Source organism: Mirounga angustirostris, unplaced genomic scaffold, assembly GCF_029215605.1.
Source record: "Mirounga angustirostris isolate CCGP_5_RB_7025 unplaced genomic scaffold, mMirAng1.0.hap1 SCAF_13, whole genome shotgun sequence".
NCBI lineage: Eukaryota > Metazoa > Chordata > Mammalia > Carnivora > Phocidae > Mirounga > Mirounga angustirostris.
The window spans coordinates 82,785,574-82,812,500 of NW_026991721.1; the positions used below are offsets into that span (position 1 = coordinate 82,785,574).

Sequence of the window (26,927 nt, forward strand, 5' to 3'; positions counted from 1 at the left end):
GGAGGAAGACCGTCAGTGCTGACAAATGGGAAAATATGTGGGTGTGGCGGGAGCGGCACAGAGGGAAGGACTCAGGGCATTGGCAAGAAGAAGAGCTTCCATCCAAGGGTCACTTTGTCCTCACCAACTTGGTGAGGCTTTTGGTGCCTTTTAAAAACTATGAGAAACAAGGCCCAGAAAAATCAACTGCTCCCTGGGCCCCTTCAAGTAGAGCAGGAGAGCTGAGGTGGGAAGGGAAGAGATTTGGCAGTTGCAGGTATGGGTCCATGGCACGCTGTGGAAAGAGATGGGTTCCATAACAAGGGCTGGGTTTGGAACCTAATCGACATCTGGTCCTGCTCTAATTCTGCCCCCCAGAGTCTTTATATGGCCCTGGGAAAAACCAATCAATCTCTTTCCCACTTTAATTCACATACGATGGGGGTGGGAGGGCAGGGAGAATTTTTCAACTAACATTTCTCTTTTTTTGTACTTATTTCTCTCTTTGTATTTTTATTTTTTTTAACCCATGAGGAGCAGTGGATTTTCCTATATTGTTGAACTAACTTTCCCTGGCAACATCCAGGATTATTTTATGAAACTTTTGGGAGCTGCTGAGGGTTTAGGCACAATTAGGGTTGGGAAGAGTAAGACACCAAAAGGATCAAGAGCCCCAGAAAGACCAGATGAAGAAGAGGTGAGAGAAACACACACACGGGGAGAGTGACTGAGAGGAAGTGAGGGGGACAGAAGGGAGCTCACAGAAAACCCACTTTCAAAGTTACTTGTGAGCCTTCTCAACTTTTTCAAAAGAGTACTTGAAAAAGAGTCTCTCCTTCAAGGAAAATCAAGCCCTGCCACAGCAGGTCCCCCAGTACGGGAACTTCAGGGAAGGCTTGACAATCCTGTGAAGACCAGAGAAAATGTCCTGGAGACTCCCCAGTAGAGTTTCAGCAGGAAACACACAGGTCTCAACAGCAACATCAAAGTGGAGGAGAATTGCTCAAGGATCAGGATGAAGTCTTTGAACCAGGAGAACAGGCTTGCCTCTCTTGCACTGGCAAAGGTAAGTGCTTATTCACTGAATCGAAAAATACTTCTTGAATGCTTTCTAGGTGCTGGGCATTGTGCTAGAAAGTGAAGAAGTAAAGTGAGATGTAGGCCCTCAAAGAGACGTAAGTCTCAAAGAACTCATGGATCAGAAATCAGGACATCTCTGTAAACAGCTCACTGGACCTTACTGAGACCTCAACCAATAACTGGGTACAAAGTATTCTTTCAGCAGCCTTGGTGATGTTTTTATTTTCAGTGTTTTGTTTGATGGGAGAGAGGGGGAGGTCGGTGAGTGCACTCAAGAGGGCAGCTCCATTAGGATGCTCAGTGATCCCTGATTCCATATGTATAGAAGAACCCACACATCAGTCATCAGACTGATGCCTTCACCTGAGTTTCACGTTGGGTTCCTGGGGTGTGGCAATATAGGAATCTCAGCCTCCTCTCTAAAGCTCTTCCAATCCAACAGCAACTGGAGACATAAAAATTGGGCTTTGAGAATACTTTTCCATGAAGAGAGAGGTCCTAAAAAGCACCTTTTAGGATACCCTGAAAGAGATGGTATTTCTATTTACTTAGGGAAGACTCAGAGGAATAGAGGACATTAAATGTATTCTTTTGGACACAGGAAGTCTAGAGCCTAGGGCTATGCAAAAATAAATTCTTGCATGCCTTGACGAGGACAAGAGACAAGGCACAGAGCCATAAATGGGGAATGTGTCTAGAGGAGACAGGGTCCCCTGATGGCACTCAGGCCCCTGCAGGAGGATGCTAGCACTTATACAGAGTTTGGCAATGGGCCAATCAAACATTCGTGTAGATCCAGGTGGAATTTCCATGTGAGACAGGGAAATGAAGGCACTTCTTTCTGAAAAGACCAAGGCCCGTTCAGGTGGAAACAACATCTGCACACTCCAAAACAGCTGTGTAGTGAGACGGCAGGTATCTTTATAAAACTCAGGCGCTTTCTTCTTGACCTCTTAGGAGTGGTAGGTTCATGAGGGCAACTAGGAGACATATTGCCAATAATAAGAGGAAACTACCTCCCATGATGAATGGTAGTACAGAGTTGTGGCTTGGGAGGCCACCTTGGATATGGACAGTTGACAGTGGATATGGATAACTGACATTTTCCCCATCTGATGTAAAGTGTTGGCAGATGGTTTCATGGACAAGGCCCCTCCACCCTCTTCCAATTAGATGTCACTCCTAAGTGGCTCTGTATCAAAATGTATGAACCATTACTAAAATGGTGGTTAATACTCTTATTCTCCTTTTCCACGTAAGACGTGGTCAAGGCTAAAAATACATATTCTAAAGAGGTTTATATAAGTTTATTTCAAGCAGCACCCTATGAGTTATGATGGAAGAAACTAGGATTTTTCAGAAATGTACAAAACAATTAGATCAGTCTGGAGGGAGAAAATGCAACGAAGCCATCAGTGTTGCCAATGTGCTTAGCCTCCATCAGCTATCCATTCAGGAACTATAATGGGTATGTGTGTGAGAATGGTCCAGATTGAAACATGATCTACCCACACAGAATGGGACAAAAGATGACAACAGCTCTCCGCCTCTAGAGTCTTTACTGAGAGGCGTCGTATCTCTTTTTCTCCAAGGAACCCCAAGCTGTCCCAACTTATTTAAAATAAGTACCCTTTTTGGAAATATTTAGTGGAGAAAGATGAAGGTCTGACTGCTAAGGTCTCTAGCTTCAGTTCAGATCTGGCAACAGCCCAGTGACACCTCTGATCTCCAAATAATCAGTCACAGGGAAAACAGCACCCTGTTGAGTTCGAGGTGATTAGTTACTGCTTGGCATGTCTCATCAGTTTGAATCTGGGATAGATAATCTGGACCAGGGATCTGGAAAAGGCTGTTCATCTAAATTACTCTGATCTACAGGTAGATTCTGATTATCCTGCTCCTCTCCCCTTGATCCATCTTCTGTTTCCATAGCAGCCAAAACCCCAGTAAAATGGAAGCATCTGGCAGAGGCTCAGGTAAAGTCCCTCAGGGAAATGAGTCTGTTGGATGGCCACAAAGGGGAAAAAGCACTCTAAGATGTGCCAGTGTGAGCTTCAGCAAGATGAAAGGAAGAGGGCTCCAATGCCAGACGAGAGGCAGAAGTAATTGTGAGAAGAGAGGGTGGGGGCTGGGGGCAGGGAGGAAAGGAAATGTGGAAAGAAAAGAAATTAATGTACAAATGTTTAAGATGCTGAGAGAGAAAGGGAAAGTAAAGAATAAAAAGACAAAGCATGAAAGAGCAAGACAAAAGGAGAAGATGTACAGAGGAGAAGGGGGGAAAAAAGACCCAGAAAAGGACAAAGAGCTGAAGAGCCAGAAGAGAAAGAGAAGATACCCGACAGAGACAGAGAGAGACCTGCACGAGGGCAGGGCCCAGTGTCTCTTGACATAAGGCAAAGTGGGTCTACCTGTGATGATGAATGTTCCACAGATTCTAAAGGCACAGACAGCCCTGGCATCCAATGGCACTGGGGACTCAGCATTAAGGAGTGATGAATGGTGTGCACCGTGGACTTAGAACGTCTGCCCATTTTGATGGCCCCTCCTTCCCATGTGCCCCAGGGCCATGTCCTCTCTCAGATGGTCCCATGCACAGCAGAAGCCTCCACCCAGATTTTGGGCCAGCCCATCGTAAGGCCATTCCAAACTGATAGAATCGCAGACATGCGGGTACTCTCTCCAGTCCCTCTGCTCACAGTGGTAGCGTTCAGAAATGGTTACATGGGATAGCTCGCAGCAATTCAGGCCAAACACACTGAAAACTTCATGCCTTCTCTAAGAACCTCCAACAGGGCAATGGTTTTTATTTAAAGATCCAAGTGGAGTGGACACTGCGATGCTCTGCCACCTTCAGAAGGGAAGGATGTCTGCTCCAGCGGATCATGTGCTGCTGTTGGGCAGAACTCTGGTGCCGCCACTTACGTGGATTGTCTCACCTAAGGACCCCTGGCCCAAGGTTACGATCCTTCAGGGGACAGCCCAGATTCCATGACTGAATGCTCTGCTGGTGTAAAAGACCCGCCTCTCACCTCAACAGAGAGCATTGCTAAATGGTAATGCTAGCTCCAGAACTCTCCACAGCCTCACCTGAGACATTCCACTGGTCTTCATGCAACTCAGCTTTTCCCTTGGCCCAACCCTGCTTTCTTCCCTTCCCTTTCACCGGAGTTGATCCCAAGAGCTCCTCAAATAAACTTCTTGCACACCAATCGCGTTCTCAGGGTCAGCTTTTGGGGACCTTAACACTAAGCAGATATCCACTACTATGGTTCCTTTAGAATCCTTAAACCTGCAGTACTCAGCAATACACATACATTCATGCATACATGCATACACACACACACACACACACACACATATACATACTTACTTAAATATAGTTCACATTAACCAGCAATAAGCACTGAAATGAAACATCTTTATTCATATCTCTGCTCAAATGTCACCTTTTCAAAGACCTTCCCCGGCCAAACTCTGCTTCTTTTGTCAATGTAAACTGCTCTATCTTCTCATCCTTTTCCCCACCTGTTATACTGTATATTCATTTTTTTTTTTGGTCACTTGTCTCCTGAGATGTAAGCTCATGAGAACAGAAACTTGTATGTTTTGCTTTATTGCTTTAGTGCTCAGAAGAGTGCCTGGACTATTACAAGCAGTCAGTCCATATTTAAAAACAAATGAAATAATTTAATGCACCTTGCATAAAAGCTAGCTTAATGATAAATGGCATCTCTCCTTAAATTCTAAAGGTTTAATGTTCAATCCATGAAAGCACAAAACAAAGCTTGGTCTGGTCTCCAAAACATCTAGACATTTAGACAAAGCAAATTTTTCAATTTAGTCACACATTGCTCTATATTTGTTATCTAGGATTAATCAGAGTAAAACAACAACAAAACCACAAAGCAATTAATGGGCTAGGGACCAGATATTTGTCAACGCTGAAGAAGCAGACTTGGACATTTTCCTTTTAGGACTATGGCCATTCAAAGCTTTCATTCATCATGTGTGTTTGTGTTTTCAGTATCTTACAACAACCACCTGAACAATGCCACCGGCACTGGTTGTTCCATCAGCAAAGAGGATCAGTGGAGTTCACCCGGAACATCTCACCATCATTTCACCCAGAAACAACTGGGATTCATTTCCCCAGGATTCAAGAGATCCTCAAATATGATTTCTGAAATTTTACAAGATATATTCCTGTCTTGCAGAGAACATCAAAATTTTCTGCAGAACCATGAGTACAATGTTATCAGGACATCAAAAGTGTAGGACCCTTTGGACAAAGTCACCAGTGCCACGACCTCTTAGCCATGGCCAACAATTCTTCAATTTCCTCTCTTACCTTTTGGGGAGATGTGTCTCCAGGTAACTGTAGGCTCTGGTCTACCTGTTGCTATGCAGGTGAGGCTGATATTGTTCCCTTCATTAATGGAGATATCTGAAGAAATCTCCACAATTTTGGGAGATACTGTGGAAACAAAACAGAGAGAAGCGAAATAAAAATCTTGTTAAAACATTTCTTTGTTGTCTTACAATGATAGTTGGCAGGACAATGCAGGGGCTGAAATATCGGGGCTGTGGGAGTAAATGATGAGAAATTAGAGGAATTACCTTAAACTAGAAAGAAAATATCTTACCTTGAATTTAGCTTCTATTTCCTCCCATTTAAACACAGAGTCAGGGAGTCTGAATGGGAATGGATTCCACTGCAATATTACAAGAACTGTTCTCCCAGCCTCCACCCGCTTCCTTCTCCACTCTCACCCCCACCCATCTCCGACACACATCCACAAGTCTTTCTCCACACTGCATTCAGAGTCCTCTTTATATAATGCAATTCTGATTTTATCATATCTCTGCCTAAACACCTCCAGGTGCTCCCTATTGCCTACCTGAAAATACTCAAGCTTCTCAGCCCTGCATACTGCGCTGTTCAGAATCAAGCAACAATCTGTGTTTCCATTGACATTCCCAGGCATCCCCCCTTTCCTTACCCTCCCTGTTATCCCTGACCTGCCATGTCCTTCCTGGCCGTCACACATCCAGGATCTGTATTGTTCCTTATGTCCTTCCTGCAAAACTTCTAGTCATCCTTGAAGGCCCAAATCAGATGCCACGTTGTTGCAGCTTTCCCTACCCCTACTCCTCTCTGTCCTCCACAAATTTAAGTTACCGCTGCTTCTCATCTGTGTTCCCAGAGTACATTACACATACCTGGTGGGGAGTCAGAGGGCACACCAGTTAGGCATAACACACTTGGTCTCTTTTCCTTCTGCACCCTAAATTTAATCCCCCAAGGAGGGGAGGGATGTATCTAATTGGTAAAATTGGGAGTAGGACCCCTGCTTCCTTCAGTCTTTCGTTTTGGAACCAGGCTTCTCTTAGGAACCTATATTCTGTTGCGGTCCTCCTCATATATGATTCACAGGGACAGCAACCCACGGGGACTTGTAGACCCCACAGACAGCCAGCACTTGCCTGTGTGCACCTGTCTCATCTTGGGGATCCAAATTAGAAGCTTCTTGTTGCTGCACTTCTAAGCCTAATTCTCTAGTACCATCTTTACCCCCAGTGAATGTGATATTCAGTTCAAGTATGACTGCTCATTTGTCTTATCTGCCAATTGGTGTATAAAGCAAGGATGTCATTTATTGAGCTCCCAGACTGTAATTCTTGGCACTTATCCTACTACGTTTTGGTTATTTGCTTAGCGTCTCTCATCCACTAACCAAGAACATTTTGACAGCCTGAGCCATGATGTACTCATATTTATAGCCACAGCAAAAGCCGAACCAATATTTATAGAATGGAATTATAATGGTACTCAAGGGAACCACTTTCCAGCCTGCTACATGTTCGTAACAACATCAGGACTGGATCACTAACATGTACCAGTTCAGCCCATGGACACTAGTTTTGACACCTTAGTTCTTTACAAATTAAGTGGCCCCTCCACCCAGCTCACTTAGGGTTCTTCATATGAGGTCCTTCCCTTGAATAAGCCCCCATTTGAGCCATCAGAGTGTGCAATTCCAAGGCACATCATCCACCCAATACACCATGCCAACTCTCCTGCTGGAGATCCGAGGAAACCTAAACGTCGACCTTATTCCCTGTCCCAAGGCCAGAGGATGACCCTCAGGTGGAAATCAGATTGATTGGAAATTTCTGTGATGGCCTTTCTTCAACTTGAACTTCTGATTGTGTTAAGTTTTCTTCTCCATGAAAAAGGAGTATCATGGCAGTATCTTCTTCTGGCCTTCGTTCTTGCATATTTTCTCCCACCCCTTTCTTACACTCCAGCCAACTGAGAACACTCATTAATCAGCATGTGTTGCAATTTTGGTTCCTAATCCCCATGCCCTTGTTGCTGATTTTGGTCACTTAGGCTTTTCTCCCTAACCATGTATACCTATTGGAATTGTTCAAGGTACAGTTGAGTTACCACCCCTTCCATAACATCTTCCAGATATCTCTAAAAAGATGTGACCTTCCTTTCCCGGGGATCCCATAGCCTCCTCCAAGGCATTTAAAATAAACTTGCTTATGTTACCCCAGTCTCACCTTTCTTCTATGCTATGAAGTATCCGAATATAAGCTACAGAGCAAGAGCCTTACTCTTCTTTTTATTTTCTGCTGTCTTGAATAGGGTGTCTGGCATACAGTAAACACCATTTAATCATTTTTAGATTTAAATCCATATCGAGCGTCAGACAGTGAGGCAATGTGAGTATGTGTGTGTGTGTCTGTGTGTGTTTGCACATACACTTGCACTCTCACAATTATTTGGTAGGAGAGTCAATGTGGTGAGGGCTGGGGAGGGACCATTGGTTCTATGATCCAGGACTCCTAAGACATAACACTGCAATTTTATGGCTATACCAGTTTAAATGCTAGATTGAATCTTCCAGGACAGAAATTTAATTGATGAGTTAATGACTGAACACTTGATTTGCTGACTGTCTGAAGGATCCAAATTTTTAAAGGCTTTTAGTCTTTTTTTTAAAAAAGATTTTATTTATTTATTTGACAGAGAGAGACACAGCGAGAGAGGGAACACAAGCAGGGGGTAGTGAGAGAGGGAGAAGCAGGTTTCCCGCTGAGCAGGGAGCCCGATGTGGGGCTCGATCCCAGGACCGTGGGATCATGACCTGAGCCGAAGGCAGCTGCTTAACGACTGAACCACCCAGGCACCCCTAAATGCTCTTAGTTTTAAAATCATTTAAACATGACGTATTTTATTCAGAGTTTTAACTGGAACAGTCATTTCTTGCACCACCACTCCCCCAACCCATACATTTGCCTGGCCCTTGCCCCCACCCACCGCTGGCACCCACAGAGCTTGCTTGCTTCCTGGAGGACAGGCGGCTTGCATAATGACCGTGCTGGCCTTGCAGACGCTGCTTCAACTGCGCAGGTAAGTGATTTATTGATCTGTAAAGCACTCCGAGATGCTCTGCAAGGGATTATGTCACGCCAATGCCATGCAATAAAATAAAAAATGATGGACTTTGTGAACACAGGGTGATTTAGGGTTTGTAGTTGGAAGTGTGCTTAAAGTACATTTTAAGTGGAAATCAGCCTGGGTAATGAATTACTCTTGCTTTGGAAGGGTTTACTGGGAGTTCATTTTCCTGGCTTCTTACATGATAGCTAATCTGCTAATCATACACTAGAGAACGATGGACAGTCCCCAAGTAGAAGAGAAGGTGTTTTGGGCCAGAGCTGTTAGCACAGTAAGTATATTAAATGAGACAATCACACCTCATGCTTGGAAGAATCATCTAGAATTATCTCCCTCCACTAACAATTGGAAAGTGTCCAACTTATGAAGTAGAAGTTGAAGAAATGCTTGCTGTCCTTTCAATCCTGAACAGAAGTGCAGCTCAAAGGTGGCAAATGGCCCTGGATGAGTTTGAAAGGCAGACCATTCATGGCATCGAGCTGAGGTCGTTTGAGCAGAGGTGCAATCCCAATTATCAGAACTAAATTGGCATAGTGCCTAAGATGCTGGGGATTAAAAGTATCATTTTTCTAGGTGGCAAGTGTTAGCACACTGTCAGTATTTAAAATTAAATTGAATTGATAAGGATGCACTGGGCCTTAGCTAATTTATGTTCATAAAACTGTTCTGGTCAACTAAGATAGGGCTATTTATGTATTTATATTGTTTCCATGGATACATTCTGCATCTTACCTCTTCTCATTATGCAGGCTGTTAGAAACATATTAAGATTGCTTTGACTTCCTTCCTTCCTTCCTCCCTCCCTTCCTTCCTTCCCTTCCTTTATCTATATTCATTGATCAATTTCATATACTAGCATTGTGCTTAGCACTAAGAACTCAACACTAAAAAAGACACAGCCCTTGTCCTCAAGGAGTTTGCAGTCTAGAAATTAAAAATAGGTCCAGAAGTATATCCCCTTAGGGCACCTGGGTGGCTCAGTTGGTTATGCATCTGCCTTCACCTCAGGTCATGATCCCAGTGTCCTGGGATCCAGTCCTGCATCACGGGGCAGGGGTGGGGAGTCCCTGCTCAGCAGGGAATCTGCTTCTCCCTCTAACCCTCACCTCCGCTCATGCTTGTGCGCTCTCTCCCAAAAATAAATAAAACAAAGAAGTATATCCCCTTAATCTCTTGTGACATAGAGGAATAGATCTGATGTTGAGGGAATACAGAGGATAGATACTTAAGCCAGCCTAGAGGTGGATGTCATGGAAGATTTTTGGATATATGACACGTAAACTAAGCTCAAGAAGATAAGTAAAAGTGAATCTGAAGAGAAGAGGGAAGAAATTGTAGTTAAAGGAGACCACACAAGAAGAATACTATTATTAAGAGTTTTTGTGGCCAGGCATAATTGGTAAAGGACAAATGGCTACTAAAGGAGCTTGTGCCAAAAGTCATTCAACAAGCATTAAATGAACACCTCCTAGATACACAACTGTGTTGTAGGTATATGAACGACATGCAGAAATATACAACTTTGGTTGGCCCTCTATGAACTTACAATCTGTTTGGGAAAACACTGTGTATAAACATCCCAGAGAGTTGAAAAATAAAGAAAATTTGTCCCCAGAATTGTGGGTGGTTGAATGTCAAATGAATGGTACAAATATTAAGCTCTGTAAGTTAGGAAGAGGGAGGATCATAGCAAGTAGGAGTGTCAGAGTGGCTTTGCCTCGTCTCTCGAGTCTATTCTGAATACCATATGGAAATTAAAAAAAAAAAAACAGTCATAAAGGCTGAGAAAGTGAAGTTGCTTCAAGTGTGACAGGAATATATGGGCACAAAAGGGAAGGCAGAAATCATGAAATGTATGAAGATGCAAAGTTGATTTACCTCAAAAACAAAAGAGAGTTGTGGTTGAGATCCTGGCTGAACAGTGTTCAAACTGGGTAGCCTTAGCCAGATCACTTCATCTCTCTGTGCCTGACTTCCTCATCTATGCAATGAAGAAATAATTTCATGTACCTCACAGTGTTCTTCTGAGGATTTAAGGAGTGAGTTTATAAAATGGACTTAAAGGAGCTCCTAGCAATGTGAAGTGCTCAATAAGTGCATTTTAATATTGTGTGTGCTTGGCAAACACACATATATAGTGCAGTCTAGAAATTAAAAATAGGTCCATTTTTATCAAGATTGAACATTCATGCACCAGGCTATTGACATACCATTAGAACCAAATAGAATCCAATACAGAATGGATGCTTGATAAATTTTAACTGACTCAAGGAAGAATGGGATATAACATCAATGAGGTAAGCGAAAGCCAAAGTATGGAACAGCCTGAATGACTAGGTCCTAGATTTTCATTCTATCCTATAGCCAATGGCAAGCATTTGGAATTATTTTTTTAAGAAAAGAATGCTATTATTTTTAATATACTTTTAAGCAAAATAAATCTGGTAACAATGTGTCAGAGGGAATGGAATAGGCAGAAATTAAAGTCAAATATATTAATCTATATTAGAGTGATATTCAAGGCATGGATTAAACTGCTAGCTCTATAAAGATAGAAAGAGAAGGATGGATTTGAGAGCAATGTCCAGGAAAATGTGCAGGTGCTTGATGATTCCTGGGATGGAGAAAATAGAAACAAGGAATCAAATATGAATGCCACTTTGTTCAACAGGAGCTGGATGGCTGAGCTAGCAGATCCCAGGTTGTTATAGGAAGATCTTCTTTTGGGGAGGACATTATTTTGATGAGTTTGATTCTGTTTCAGACATTCTGATGGTGAGATTATCAAGGATATGCAGGCAGATCTATCCTTTCAGCAGTTACAGTGATACCATCAAAGGTCTGGGGCAATTTCCCAGAATACAGTTTGAAGGTAAACAGCAGAGGAGTGAGAACCAAAGCCACAAAGTTCAATGAGATGTGCTAGGAGTTCATGGTTCCTTAAAAAAGGTCATTAGCTTTTTTCCACCAACATGTATGTGGCATCTCTGCTGACTTAGAGTTCTGAATCTAGAGAACACACCAGTATGGAAACAGGAAGACCAAGAAGTGAGTAGGTTATGTTTGGGAAGGAAGGCAGAAGCCCAGTGAGCCACACTCTGAATACAGTTCTACATTTAATATATTATGTTAAGGTTTAATCTGGCTCTTATTAAATTCTAATTCAAAAGTGTAAATAATTAAATAAGATAATTATTGAAACAGTATTCTAGGGAACTTCTTCACTCTTGGTTTAGCTTCCACTGCCCAGGTGTTAAGTTTTAATAATTATGTCATTAATAAATAGCAATTTGCTGTTTTTAGCACACAGTAGATATCCTATTAAATCCAAATTAAGATGCTTTATTAAGCATTGCACAGTCCTGTGGGGCTGGGAATGCACATAAGCTGCTTGGACCAGGTTACTCTGCATGACACATGCAGACCTATGCATCCCAGATGGCCTCCTTTACTGCCAGTGGCACTCTCCTCTTGCCTCCTCTCTTTAGCGAAGATCTGAGATGTCCACGGCAACTCAGGATGGTTTTCACAGCAAGGGCTCCGTCACTGCTAAGGCCTTGGGACCTCTCTCCTTACAGTATTAAGAGGACCAATCTGGAACAGCCTTAACTTTCCTGGTTTCTGGACCCTACACAGAGACTCTCAGGTGTATGTCAATAGCCTGGTGCATGAATGTTCAATCTTGATCAAAAATCTCTTAAAGATGCAATCAAGCAGATGTTGGTTTGTGAACTAATCCATCTTTTTACACTGGCCACTTTGGACCAGGGCAAAGTCTAGTGCAAAAAATGGAATCAGGCTATGGTAAAATATGCTTGATCTAGGACCTTCTTTCTTTCATCTAGACTGAACAGAGAGGAGAGGTCATGAAGCATGAAAACTCCTTCCTTGATGTCAAAAGCCCTTCATGAACCAGACCTTGCCTCTCTGTCTGTTCTCATCAAGGCACTTTCTTATTCTCACTCCCCTGGCTCCCCTTCCTCCTGATACACCACAAGCCATTCATTCCTTGACTCAGATCCATCTGCTTGTCTTTTTCCCTGCTCTTCACCTGGCTGGTTCTGTCTTATTCTTTAAATCTTAGCTCCTCTATGAAGCCTTCCTTGATCACTTTTTCTAAAGTGGAACCTCCCAGGCCAGACAGTTGCATAATTGCCTGCCTCTTCCAAATAAAATGTAAGCTACTGTGCTCATCTTGTTCATTGAAGTGCTCTGCACATACCATCATGTCTGGCACAGCTGTTCAATAAATATTTTTTGAATCAATGACTTAGGGTGTTTTTATAAGACTGTTTGGAAATGCAAATAAATTAAAAGGAATGACCTTCCTCAAGACCTTGAAATGACCTCTAAAGACTCTCAGCATCTATAATAATACTGGTAGTTACTATTTATTAAATACCTACTGTATAATAGATGTTTTACATATATTGCTTTATGCAAAGATACTATTTCTAAAATGACCACTGTCCTGGTTTGCCCGGAACTGAGGAGTTTCCTGGAACATAGGACTTTCAGTGTTAAAACCAGAAAAGTTCCAGGCAAGTGGGGTGTGTTGGTCAATCTAATTATTTCCTTTCCTACATTTAAAGATGAGGATAATTATTTGCAGAGGCATCAAGAAAGTTGTTCAAGGACATACAACCTAAAATTGCAAAGTTGCAGGCTGGTTTTTTTTTTTTTTTTAATGAGGGATTATATGAAATAGAAAATTTTTTTAAAAAGCATGTGGAAACAGACACCAAGTACATACACACACATACACAGGGGCACTGACACATTATGAATCTCTGTTGTGCATTAGATATTTTACAGGGAGTTTGACTCCATTATTTGATTTAATCTTGACAGAATTCTATAAGGCAGTACTACTATTCCTATTCACAGATGAAGAAACTAAGGCTTAGTGAGATTCTTTCAATATGCCCAGTTATTCAAGTAAATGTCAACAGTGGGACCTGAATGTAGATTATGTGTGATCCAAGATATATTGTCTTCATATGGAGAGTTAAGTCCAGCGGAATGCAGATTCCCAACACTGTGACCTTTGGGGCTTGCTGAACTCATCAGTCCCTCAGCCATCATTCCCCTTTACCTCTCTGCGTGAATATCTGTATGCCCACAGTACATTCGGGAAAGGGAGCCCTCTCTGTTCATTTGTATATGGTGCTAGTCTCTGTCAGAAGAGTGAAGGGGAGGTTTCAATAGTATATTTCATGGACCTTCCCACATTTGCATAAATATCTCTTCTTCCCCCCCCGCTCCATCACCAGCACTTTCTAACCAGCACCCTCACATTCAGCTTCCACTACTGCGAGCTGAGGCAGGGAGCTGTAGTCTTTTTGGGTGGCTTTCATCTGAGGCAGCACCGTAGCTGCTGCTTCCCACAACCAGGTGTTCCTAGCTATTGCTCCACCATGGCAGAGAAATAACCAATCAAATCCACTGCTGGGTCCACTGAGACCTTATTTGACTTATTTGGACTGAAAAGACTAGTCAGTCTGTCCTTCTATCTTCTGTCCTTCCTTTTCTCCTTCCTCCCTCCCTTCCTTCCTTCCTCCCTCCCTTCCATCTTTCCTTCTTCCTTCTTTTCAATAATATATATATTTATGTATTATATTTACATATTATGTATTATATATATATACATATATATATATTTTTTATTATGTTATGTTATCACCATACATTACATCATTAGTTTTTGGTATAGTGATCCATGATTCATTGTTTGCATATAACACCCAGTGCTCCATGCAATACGTGCCCTTCTTAATACCCATCACCGGGCTAACCCATCCCCCCATTCCCCTCCCCTCTAAAAACCTCAGTTTGTTTCTTGGAGTCCATAGTCTCTCATGGCTCATCTCCCCCTCTGAGTTCCCCCCTTTCATTTTCCTCTTCCTTCTCCTAATGTCCTCCATGCTATTCCTTATGTTCCACAAATAAGCGAAACCATATGATAGTTGTTTTTCTCCGCTTGACTTATTTCACTTAGCATAATCTCCTCCAGTTCCATCCATGTTGATGCAAAAGTTGGGTATTCATCCTTTCTGATGGCTGAGTAATATTCCATTGTATATATAGACCACATCTTCTTTATCCATTCGTCTGTTGAAGGGCATCTCGGCTCTTTCCACAGTTTGGCTATTGTGGACATTGCTACTATGAACACTGGGGTGCACGTGGCCCTTCTTTTCAGTACATCTGTATCTCTGGGGTAAATACCCAGTAGTGCAATTGCTGGGTCATAGGGTAGCTCTATTTTTAAATGTTTGAGGAACCTCCACCAAAAAAAAAAAAAATTTTGTATAACAGAATGCACATTCCAATATTGTGGGTTCTGTGGGACTTTTCATCCCTTGATAAAAAGAACCCTAACCTTTGCATCAGAAGATAAGATGAGACCAGACCCAACAATTACTAGCTGCATAAACTCATGCAAATAATCTAACTCACTGATTAGTTTAATTATGTTACTATCTCGCCTCTTCAGAATAGATGTTCTATGCATCAGACAAAACTGTGAGAAATCACATTTTAAATGTAAGGTAATATTCAAATGTGATTTATTACTGTTACTAAAAATGTGTACTTCTAGAGGCCACTGTGAAGATAAATACAGACATTAGGAGCTGTGGGGGAGGTGCTTCAGTATCGAGGTTGAGATGGGACCCCATCCTTCACCAAAGTGGATGCTACCCACTATTGCAGGTGAGCTAGCAGTTCGGAGACGAACATATCTTTAGGTGAGGACGAAGGCTGCTACCTGGGGTGGGGATGTACAACAGGACCCCACTTCCTTGCTGGCAGTGTGCTTGCTGGCTCCATTTTCCAGAAGGGAAAGCTCAGATTACAGACATTCGGAATCCCAAATCATAGTTTGAAAATGTTCTTAATGACAAAGCACAGGCAGACTGTTATTTCTTTTACCAGAACCCTTTTGTCACTTCTTACATCTCATTCTTTTTCTCTCTCCATATTAAAACCCTTCATGTTGGCTGGAAAATCATGAAGCCCTGAGAGAAAAGCTAGTGATTTATTCAGGATTAGTCATAAACCACTGGTTCTGAAGTTTGGAATTTGTTCCTTTCAGGATCAGCTGAAATGTGGAAGGAAGTTTTTATGAGCTCTGCTTCCTGACCCAGTTTAGTCATTCCTGATAGAGACGTAGGCGAATAAAATAAACACCATGCATTCTTCACTCTATGCTTTCCTGCTTCTGGGCATATTAGTGTAAATTGAATTTCACAGCAACTTACCTGTAACTGTAAGTGCTCCATTATATTTGGCAACATCCAAGAAATTGCTAAGAAGCCTCTCTTCATCAATTGTTTAATGTGGGAACATAAGGGTATTATTGCTAATCATGATGTGGACCTGCCATCCAGACAGGACTGGTTGTTAACCAGTTTCTAGTAGAATAGCACTTGCTTTGGGTTAAATGTGCATGACTGCCTTCATGCTCCACTTGCCAAGCAGGACCAGATTTTTAGGGACCAGGTCATAAAGGAAGGAGAGAGGGAATGGGAAGGGAAGGGCCACTGAATACCAGCTATGCTAAGCACTTTGCTGGCACTGCTTCCTTTTAAATCCTCACGGAAATTCGTACCCATTATCCCCATTGCACAATAAAGACAACAAAAATCAGAGAATTTAAACAACTAACTCAAGGTCACATACAGGAAATCAGACAACTGCAATTCATTAATAAAGTGTCCCTAAAAAAAATCAGCTAAGCTTTACACAAACTAGAGGTCCTCAAAAACTAAAATAATGCTATCCCAAAGGGACTCAATTAATAATCTGCTTCAATTACATAATGACATGAATAAAAAGGGAAATTCAAGATAATATTACTTTTTATTATTATTCCTCATAGAAGAGAACTAGTATTTGTTGAGTACCTAATAAATACTAGGTACTTGTCATGTATTTTCCGATTTAATGCAAAACACTGGGGCTTTAAATAGCTAACAGTGCGCTCAAAGCCACTAACCTAGAAAGTGGCAGATCCCGGACCCCACCTCTTTCGAAGGGTCTTGGAGATCAAATGAAATACGTAGATATAATTGAAATCACTTAGTGAACTGCTAATCATTCCACAAATGAATGCTATTGTGATTGAGATAATGCAGAGTTCAATCAATTAGTGGTAAACAGCATAAGTGTGTGCTGTAAAAATCCACCCCGGAATCGCTGACCAGGATTTCTTTAGAAATGTCACACACCTGTGACATTTTCTGACACGCGTGTTTTCTTCACATGCGTCTCCAAGGTGGCGGCTGGCAGGATGTTTCTGATGCCCCCTGCTTCTAATTCCTGCCCACCAGGAACTGTCTACTCTTGTTTTCACCAGCAGCCAGAGCCTGCCACAAAGTCTCTTCAAGCAGTTTCCTTTGTTCCCTTGGTCTCTGGCATCCGGCTATGTCTCTGTCTTCCTAAACGGAGAATGCAGCTGATGTCTGTGAAACTCAAGTGGCCAGTTAAGGTAAGCTATAGAACTGTGTCTGCCACTTTGCTCTGATCACAGACCCTATCAGCTATCCCCTCCTCCAGAAAGACTTTTTTTTGCATAAGCTCCTAAAGGTCTTTAGAGGAACGAGACACAGACCCCATCAGGCTCAGGGCAAGGCTGGCTACCCCGAGCCTTAGCTGGAGAAACTCTTCAGATACATTGCAGTTTTAGGAGCCTACAGTTCCTGTGGTGCCACTTCATTTTCAATAGGGGTCCTTTTTCTCCAAATTTAGGAAGAGGTTAGCTAACTCTGCCCCTTGGGTGTTCTTGCTTCTGCTCAGAAACCCACCTTGTGGAGAGAGAAATGGTCTTTCTACAACGCTCAGTGCTGTCACCCAACCCCAGGACGGAGTTCACATTTCTCCATCTTGTGACAGTACAAGTAACCACATATGTAAGTGTGTCTGTCATCACAATCTCCTGGACTCCTGGCAACGATTCTCTTCGCGCATACTCTCCTCTTGCCCTTAAGAGCTGCCCAGGTGGGCAGGTACCGGCCCTTCCCCTCTCCAGGCTGTCCCATCCAGGTCAGTTGGAGACAAGGGGGCAGAGATGGAGCCCCTGGCTCCTGGAGGTCCCACATTCAGCCCTGCAGAAGTCTGCTCCCTGGAGCTGCCCATCTGCTGGCTGCCGATGGTGCCAAGCTCACTTAGACTCTCAGCTGCCTCGGTGGCATCTTCCGTTTTCATTCCCAATTGCCTAAAAGCAGTGGTAGTTATGCACTCATACACGGGCTATCAAACCGTGTGCAGTGGGGGACTCTGCTGGCTGCAGTCGGGAGGCTGTGGTGAGTCCTCCCCACCCCAGCCTTGACTGTGGTATTGGTATGGCTTCTCCACAGGCTCTTATCTTTCCCCTCAAGTACGTGCAAGGTTGAACTCAGAGGAAGGGAGACAGCCCTAGGGGGGTTTCTGCCTCTCTCCATCTGAGCACTGTTATCACTTATGCCAAAATGAAAATCTGAGTTATACCCACACTCCCTGTCACCATGGTCTTCGGGAATAATTTAGGCATGTGCAAGAAACATCTCATTATCTGGCCTTGAATCCTGAAGCCCCACAGCCGTCCACTGGCCCCATTGCTGTCCAAAGTAACTTGTCAGTTGGTTTTAAACTGATTTCTTGTTCTGAGGCCTTATTGCCACTAAATCCCTCATAAAGGTTAAGGTCTGCGAACAGATCAAGGTGAAGCCTTTTCCCCTCCAGCACAGGGGGCGGAGATGCAGGTTGGTCTGTTTTAAGCTACAAGTTCTCCGGGATTGTGATGGCTCTGTTAATCCCCCTGTGAAATGTCACAGTGCTGGAGCAAGTGAGGGAAGCAGTTGGGGAAAGAAAAAAGTTCCAACATGACTTCTTGTTAATACAAAGCTTGTCAAACACATCACCTAGAAATACCAAATGTCTTTATTAGATTCTTTTATCTCCCCCCGAGACTGGAGGGATGCAACCAGTTGCTTCTCGGTGGAGATGTCATCATCCAGAAACTAATTAAAGGCTACGCAGGAAGCTGGGTCTCTCGCACTCTGGAGAACAAAATGCATTAACAACCGGAGTAAAAAAATATATATATATATATATATATTACAAGTGAACTTTATATCGAAAAGGGCAAGTTGGGAATTTGACAATAACTCTCTTTCTCGAGACCTCATCAGCTCACAGCAGGCAGAATTGGGCCCATCAAGATGTCAATGAATCTTGACACGGGGCCATCTGCTCTCCTGCATCACTCAGACAGGGATTTCTGCTCTCCGGGTACTGAGGGGTGGAGACCACCTGACCAAGGCTTACTATGGGAAATACAACTGCATGGTCTTCATGCCAACATCTGCCCTTCCCCATTAGAATGAAAGACATGCGCACTCAGGACAACATTAACCTATTTGTGCACATCAAAGAGCCTCACTTCTCCCTCTGTAAGAAAAGATGATCTAATAATTACCCTTCTCATAGGGCTATCCTGGGGATTCAATGAGTTCAAGTGTATAAAGAGCTAAGAACAATATGGTGTATACAGTGTGTGCGCAATAAAGGATAGCGATTTGGTCCACTTGTCATTTTTATTTCATTGTTCAATAGAAAACTTCACTTACTATGTCTCAGACAGAGTTCTGGATTCCTACTTACCCCATCTTAGCTAATGACATCATCGTCTATTTAGTTGTTTGGGACAAAGACCTAGGAACCTGTGATTTCTGTCTTTATCTCGATTTCCACACCCATTATGAAGTCCTGTTGGACTTATCTCAAAAATAACCCTCACCTTGCCTTGCTCTCATTTTCTTCCCTCTTACTACCCAGGTCCACCATCTTTCTGGTCCTCCGACTTCTACCACTGACATAGACATTCCATTCCCTGCATCACAACTGGAGTGATTAAAAACAACATAACTCAGATTGCAACCCCTGCTTAAAAACCTCTAAAGGCACCTGACTGCAGTGAAATTTGAAGTTCATGCCTGTGTCTCTCACATCGCAGGTCCCGGGGGAGCTCTGACTTTCCATGGACTGCTTTGCCCAGAATTAACTCCGCTCCAGTCCCCTGACCTGTTTTCTGTTCCCTGAAGGTGCCAAGCTGGCTTTTCCCTCATGCCTTTGCGATTTCTGCTCCTTTTCCTGAAATGCTCTTTTCGCAGATCTTCATATGGATAGTTGGTTGTCATTTGGTTCTTATTTCAATTGTCACCTACTGTGCGTCCTTCCTGACCGTGCCATGCAAGACAGCTTCCTACCCAACCTGGTTACCCTGCTTGCATTATCTTGGGGCACACATCCATTCCCCAAAGTCATAATTTGTTTGGCATTGGTCATTTACATTTTCTCATTAGAATGTGAAGCCCACGAGAACAGAACCTTATCCACATCTCCCCATTCTGTCCCTGTCACCTAGAATAGTGCCCAGCGTACAGTAGGGATTCAGGAAATTTCTGATGAATACCTGAACTCCCCTGGTCAGAATTGATTGTTCCTTTCTTTGTCTTCCCGTGCCCCTCTGTTCAAACCCTCTCATACAGCATATCATATGCTGTCTTAGTAAATAGTATAAGCACCTAGCACCCTCACTAGAATACGAGACTCAGAAGGAAAGATCTACACTATTTTTATTTCTTTTCTGTGCTTCCCCTTTTATATCCCCCAGCATGGATCAGTGTTCCTTGTAAATAGTAGGGGCACAACAGCTGAGTGTTCGTTTGTATGTTTGAACTACATCATACATATTCTCTTCCCTGTGGCTCCATGGTGTTAAAACAGATATTTTTGGCAACAGGTTCTGTGGCCTAACTATTGATAATGGAATGATTACACTGTTACGGCCACACCACACACCCCAAAAGCCACACCAGTGGTCTGTGAGCGCATGTGCATGCACATGCACGCACACACACACACACACAGACACTTCTATTGTGAATCAGGGGGGCAGAACAACCATATTTCCTACTATGAAATTTGCTCTTGTCATGAAGCCAGAGAAAATGTCAACATGCTTTTGAGAAGTCCGAGTTCAGTGCCTTCTTCTCGGGCACTAGGACATCAAAGAAAACAATGGCCTACGAGCTGCTCTTCTTTTACTGAGAAGGTTATGTTGAGTAACACAGAAAAGCTAAACAAAAAATCTGTCACCAGGCAATAAATTAAAAATAGGTCTGTGCTACTGAAGATAAATCAGTAACTTTAATACTCCTCCCCTGAGCTGGGCATCTTCAAGGAACATAGGACAGGTGTCTCCAAGCTGAAGTATTGGTTAAAAAGCTGTCCTTTAAATTACATTTGGGCTATTTCTTTTCTGGCTGGCTGTATTTTTTGTGATCTATCTGGAGGCTTAAAAAGACACACAGAGAAATAAATCTCAGTTCCATTAAGCACACACTATGGACTTGCATATTTGTTCTTATCTTTGGCCTCCCTTCCTTTCTATCATCCCCATGTTCCCCCCACCCCACCTCCCCAGCGCCATCAAACATCGGCACCAGAAAATGTTTACGATTACTCCAGACACTGATACTAATCTAATTCCCTGTAATTGCTATTCATCATCATGTAGGCTTCTTTTCTCTTTTATTAAGCTCTAGTGCTCACATCCCACACATCCTATAATTCCAGATATAAACTCATATATGCTTATTTCTAGAGTCAGAATGGTGGGTAAAGGAATCGGATCCCATCTACGCTGTCAATCAGAGAGCGTGGGTCAGCAGAGACAGCCAAGGGTGCAACGCTATGGGTCTAGATGAGATTAGCACAAGTTAATGTACTTGCCTTCATTTGAAATCAGGCACAGGCCCCTGCTGAGATGAATCAATATTTAATAATTGTGAGATACGGTTATGTGTATGGGAAAGGGGTCTCTTTTCCACCCTCATGGGGAATTGTTTGCAACAACACTGCACATACAGCATCTTATAATGTCTGGCGCTAACTCTGCTGGTGATTCCTATTTTTATCAGCAACACCATCCACTTCTAAAATGCATAACAAAGATAATAAGCTTACCCCCCAGAGAGATCTTCCTAGACCAAAGTGGTTAGGGACTGGCAGGAGCTCATAAAAGTAGGCAATGGAATTTTTTTTACTGGAGATGCGGGCTGGGAAGGGTGCTCTGAAGTCTGGGAGGAGAAGGAACAACTTTATTTCCAAAAGTACTTACCAGTTCAGAATTGGAAAGCCGGCCTCCCAGAGCTAAGGGCATGTCATTGACAGAGAAAAGACACAAGTTCCTGCCCCTCTCAGCTCTTCAGGCCTCCTACCTTGTAACCCTGAGCCAATCACCATTCGCCATGTCTCAGCTTTCTCAGCCATGATAGGAGGATTTGGGGCTAGCCAGAGTTTCTCGGCCTTCGCACTATTGACATTTGGGGCCGAATGTTTCTTGGTTGTGTGGGGACCGTCCTGTGTGTTGTAGGATGTTTAGCAGCATCTCTGGCCCACCCACTAGGTGCCAGTAGCCTCTCAGTCCCCTAGCCCCTGAAGGGAGTTGAAACAAATCAAGAATGTCTCCAGAACTACCAGACATCCCCTGGAGGGTAAAGTCACCATCACCCTCCTGCCCCAATCCCCCCACAGAACCCCTGGACTAGCCAACCCTTGTAAAGAGTGTCTCCTAACTTTCTGACTCCGTGACAGTTACAATTGTTTGAAAGCTTCTCCCACATATCACTCTCCTTCTACTTGCCCAGTCGGGGTTCACTTTCACAGCAGAGTCATATTTGGTCTGCTGTGACCCTCACTTCTCAGCCTTAAAAGGCACAGTGGTCCTGAATGCATTCACATTCCCCCCACAAGACACTTCTCAGTTCCAGCTCCAGAGGCAGATGCCGTGTCCACAAGCACCTTCTTGCTCTCTCGCCTGGTCCAACTGGAGGTGCGAGAAGCTTCCCCACTTTTGTGCTCTTCCTATGCCCATTTCATCTCACTGCCCCCTTCTGCAGGTTACCCACAGTGCAGGGCAGCAGCTGCTGAATGGCTCATTACCCAGGGCAAATTCGTCAGAGAGGAGCCTCAGCCTAAGCACTGTAATGAATCCTTCAACTGGCTAGGAATGAATGCATTAATCTGGGGCTATTAGAGTCTTTTATCAGGCTGCCTAAAATATACTGCCTTTCTGAGGCACACTTTCTGAGCAGGCATTTCACCCTAAAGGGATATGTGGGAGGGGAGCACTCTATTGGCGCTAACTAAAACAGAACAGCTAAGAAAAATATAAAGGGAGGGGTGGGTGCAGAGAAGCCAGATATGGTGTTGCTGAATGTACTTCTATACATTCCATCTTGTTTTTTCAAGGCACCCAAGCCTAAAAAAAAAAAAAAAAAAGAAATCACATCATCTTAGCAACTTCCTTCCCAGTGAGGATAAAGGAAAGATAGGCAAGACTCTGAAAAGGTCCTCCAAGTAGTAAATTTCCCCATGGAATTGCCTGGTGAGGTTAGCGAGGCCACAGACCTGCCGGCTCTGCCTCCATCAGCACACGGTGGAGGCTGCGAAGTGGTGTCTGTGTGGACGCCGGCATTCAGAGGCACGCAATGTTCTCCTAGCGTGCGGTCAAGACAGAGGTCATGTGCATACACCGGCCAGCACCATGCGCCCCTCTCTGAAAGTATGACCCCAAATGCATTCCACGTGCCGTCATCCAAGCACTCAGAAGCTCCTGCATGAAGCCACAGGGACCTGCAGCTGGGGGAACCTGACACAGCAGTGTCCTGGGCACTGGAGCCAGGGAGAAACCACAGGACTCCTCAACCCAGCACACACTGGGGCCCAAGGGTTGATGTCTCAGGGGTTATTGGCTCCGTGCATAAAATAGAGATTAGTATGACTGCTTTACCCGAGAGAGTTTTTGTGAGAGCTAAACTAGGCAATTTCTGTGAAAGTGTTTTCATATAAATAAGGAAAAGAGAATATGAAGTATGGTTGGGATGCCATGGCCTGAAGGCCAGAACATTCCAGAGCTGGGGGAAAGATGGGCTGTCCAAAGCAGTAGCCACGCAGGCGATGAGATGGTGTCTCTGCTGCCGCCATCATGAATTTCAGGAGGCCTGCAGGTTCCTCCAGAAGCCGTGATACAGGACCCAAGCTAAAGACAGGAGGCTGCCTGTGTAACCTGAGATGTGATGGGATTTCCACAGAGGAGATCCCAGCTGTCAGAAATAGACAAACTGATTTATTCATGGGTCTGCCGGGCACTGACTGATGCCTTTAACTCCGGCTGCTCTGTTTTTCAATTTGCTTGATCATGCCCTTACTATGATTGCTGTTCCTCACAGGCAGAACATCATAATGAGATGGGATCAAGTAAAACTTAGGATCCTCCTAGGAGGTCCCAGGAGGGGAGAGCCGTTGCAGAGTTCAGTGGTCAAGTTGCGGTCACCAAAGGCTCCTGCTGGCATTTCTTTCTTTCTGTCTTTAGTAAATTTGGAATCATCTGGGCTTCCCAAAAGCCTGGGATTTATTGATTTCAATCATCCTCTTAACCATCTAAAGCAGAACATTTTAGATTTGACTTCAACGTCCCCTAATCTCTCAATTTCTAGGGTGGCAAAGAGATTAATAGGCAAGCTCAACTATTATTTTTTATTAGGATGAATCAAGTCCAGTGCAGCTGTCTGCTTTTAAGTGCCTTGACCCATTATTTGCCTGTGCACAAAGCAGGGTCAACATTAGAAAATACAAGCCTCCCAAAAATCAAGTAAAAGTAATTGACCCTACCAAGTCCTGCAGCACCTTGTTACCCTATCCTAGGCTGTCTTCCAGATTTCAGAAAAGCCGTGCTCTTGGAGAACTAACTTCCAACCCTCTTCCGTGCCAGAGAGCTGGAGCCTACTTTGGTGATTGTGACCAGTAGACACTAACGAGAGAGCCTTCTTCTTGTTGTTGTTCTCTTTTTGTTTTTATAATAATTTTTTTTTTTTTTTTTTTTTTTTTTACTATATACGCAAAAATAGCAATGCCTGGCCATTTGTTTTGGAGTAGATTACCATGGCCCATTTATGCAGCTATTGGGGAAGGAAGAAAATAACTATTTGTGGTATAACAAAATCATATGCAATGGGATAATTGGAAGGCAGCAAGCTCTAATTTTGGGTATCGTTTCTCATTAGACAAGCGCTGGAAAAACTCTACATGCATTATAAATGCAGAGCTTATTTCAGTTCGATGCTCTGATGAAAGGCAACTTCCTCTGTAGAGAAAGAAAAGTGAGAAGAGAGCATTAAAGGGAACAACAAAAGGTTTAATATCTCTTGCAAAAACTGTGTGCATATGTGTTTGTATACATGCCTACCTATCTGCATGCAGACTTACATACACACATATGTGTGCATATCCACATACATGTCCACATACTGGGGAGGGAGTGAGAGTAAAGGCCACAGAAAGGGAATTTGATGTTTAAGCATGGAAAGGCTTCCAACATGGAGGACTTAGAGTTTTTTGTTTTGTTTCCCATTTTTGCTAAAAAGTTCTATTTCTATACCACTGAGCACAGACACGAGACTTTTTTAGAGGAACTGGGAGAATAACAGATCAGATACCATCATAAGTCTGTCACAATGTATAAACAGTCTCAGCAAAAGAATCTGGAGTGCTGAGGCAGAGCACAATAATAACCCGAATCAACAAAAATTAAAACAACAAAAAAGATGAGCTGAAAACACAAGGCACAGCCGTTCATTTTCGTAAGAATGTTGTCTCCGAACGCAGAATCTGACGTGATGATGTGTAGCATAGGTTCAGTGACACAGTGCATTAATAATGTGTGTTAACCGGACTGAAGATCAACTGCTTCTAACTGAATATTTTGCCAGAAAACTATGTGTACCTAACTCTTCATCAAATTCATGTGTTGGGATTACAAATAACATACATTCAAAAAATGCAGCACTGAAATTTTAGGGTGCTAATCCTTGTGTGGTCCTTCCTTCCAGGTACTAACGACTGAGGGATGGAGCAAAGCTTCAGGTGGCATCAAAGGTCTATACTGGTTTTACCAGCAGGACAGGAGGACTGGGGGTGTAGCAGGGCCCAAAGGAAGAGGAATTTTTATCGAAGTGTTGTGGATATACAATGCAATATTAGTTTCTATGCACTACTCAGGTCTCTCCATGATAAGTGTAGTCACCATGCAATGTTACTGCAATAGTATTGACTATATTCCCCATGCTGTACTTTTTAGCTCCACGATTTATTTATTTTATAACTGGAAGTCTGTACCTCTTAATCCTCTTTATCCATTTCATCCATCCCCCTATTTTCTCCCTCTCTGGCAACCAGCAGTTTGTTCTCTGTATTTAAGAGTCTGTTTTTGTTTGTTCATTTGTTTTGTTTTTTAGATTCCACATGTAAGTGAAATCATATGGCATTTGTCTTTCTCTATCAGACTTCTCTCACTTAGCATTATATCCTCTAGGTGTATCCATGTTATCACAAATGGCAAGATCTCATTATTTCTTGTGTTTGAGTAATACTCCTAGATAGATAGATAGATAGATAGATAGATAGATAGATAGATAGATAGATAGATAGATATAGATATAGATCACATCTTCTTTATCCATTCATCTATTGATGGATGCCTGGGCTGCTTCCATATCTTGGCTATTAAAAATAATGCTCCAATAAACATACAGGTGTGTCTATCTTTTTGAATTAGTGTTTTCATTTTCTTTGGGTAAGGGAGCTCTCTGCCTAAAACCAATCTGATCTACTTGTCTAGTAGCAGGTGGAAAAGCTGAATAGAGAGAGCAGAGCTCCACCTGTCTGTGTACTGCAGGAACCCAGGGAGTCCAAAATGAGCTTGGGAGAGAACTCTGCTTTGGAAATGGTAAACAATGATCTATGGGTCAGGTGGATCAGCCCATCCTAACCCTTCTTCTCCAAGAGAGCGAAGTAGAGGAGAAGGAAGGAAATCTTTTCTCTGGCCCTAGCAAGGAGGCACAAGTTTTGGTGGAATTTCCCATCTTCTGTTGGTGGACACAGGATATGGGGCAAGAAGAACCATGGGTACTCCTAAACCCAGTCCTTCCAAAAACCAAAATAATTTAAATATTTGAATGCAGAATCCCTACCTTTTTTATTTTAGTTCAACTATGTACAGGAGATGCTGAGATCAAAGGATTTTCCACATAAGTAACATAAATAACCTTCATCAAGTAACTTGTAAGTTAGGGGTGCCAGTGCAGGAGGTTAAAGGGGTGTAAGCATCATATTCCAATGCAAAAGCAGTTGCCATTTGGCAATGGAGAACTTGCTACCATTTGCCCTGACTATAGGAAAGTCAGTGTGCTATACTTTTGCTCTTATGCATTTATTTGTTTATTAGATACAGATATATAACTTCCAAGTACCCACTAAAATCCTTTATTTTTGAATTAGACTGGGATGGAAG

The 26,927-nt window shown here is 43.0% G+C and overlaps 1 protein-coding gene across 3 annotated transcripts in view; it reads right to left on the minus strand.

Moving 5' to 3' along the window:
• NTM (neurotrimin) overlaps positions 1–26,927 on the minus strand; it is a 409,148-nt gene that overhangs the window by 109,654 nt on the left and 272,567 nt on the right. For all 3 annotated transcript variants that reach the window (XM_064577214.1, XM_045894684.3, XM_045894683.3), the window contains exon 3: positions 5,408–5,533. In XM_064577214.1, coding sequence (XP_064433284.1) covers positions 5,408–5,533 — 126 coding nt within the window. The remainder of the gene's footprint in view (positions 1–5,407; positions 5,534–26,927) is intronic.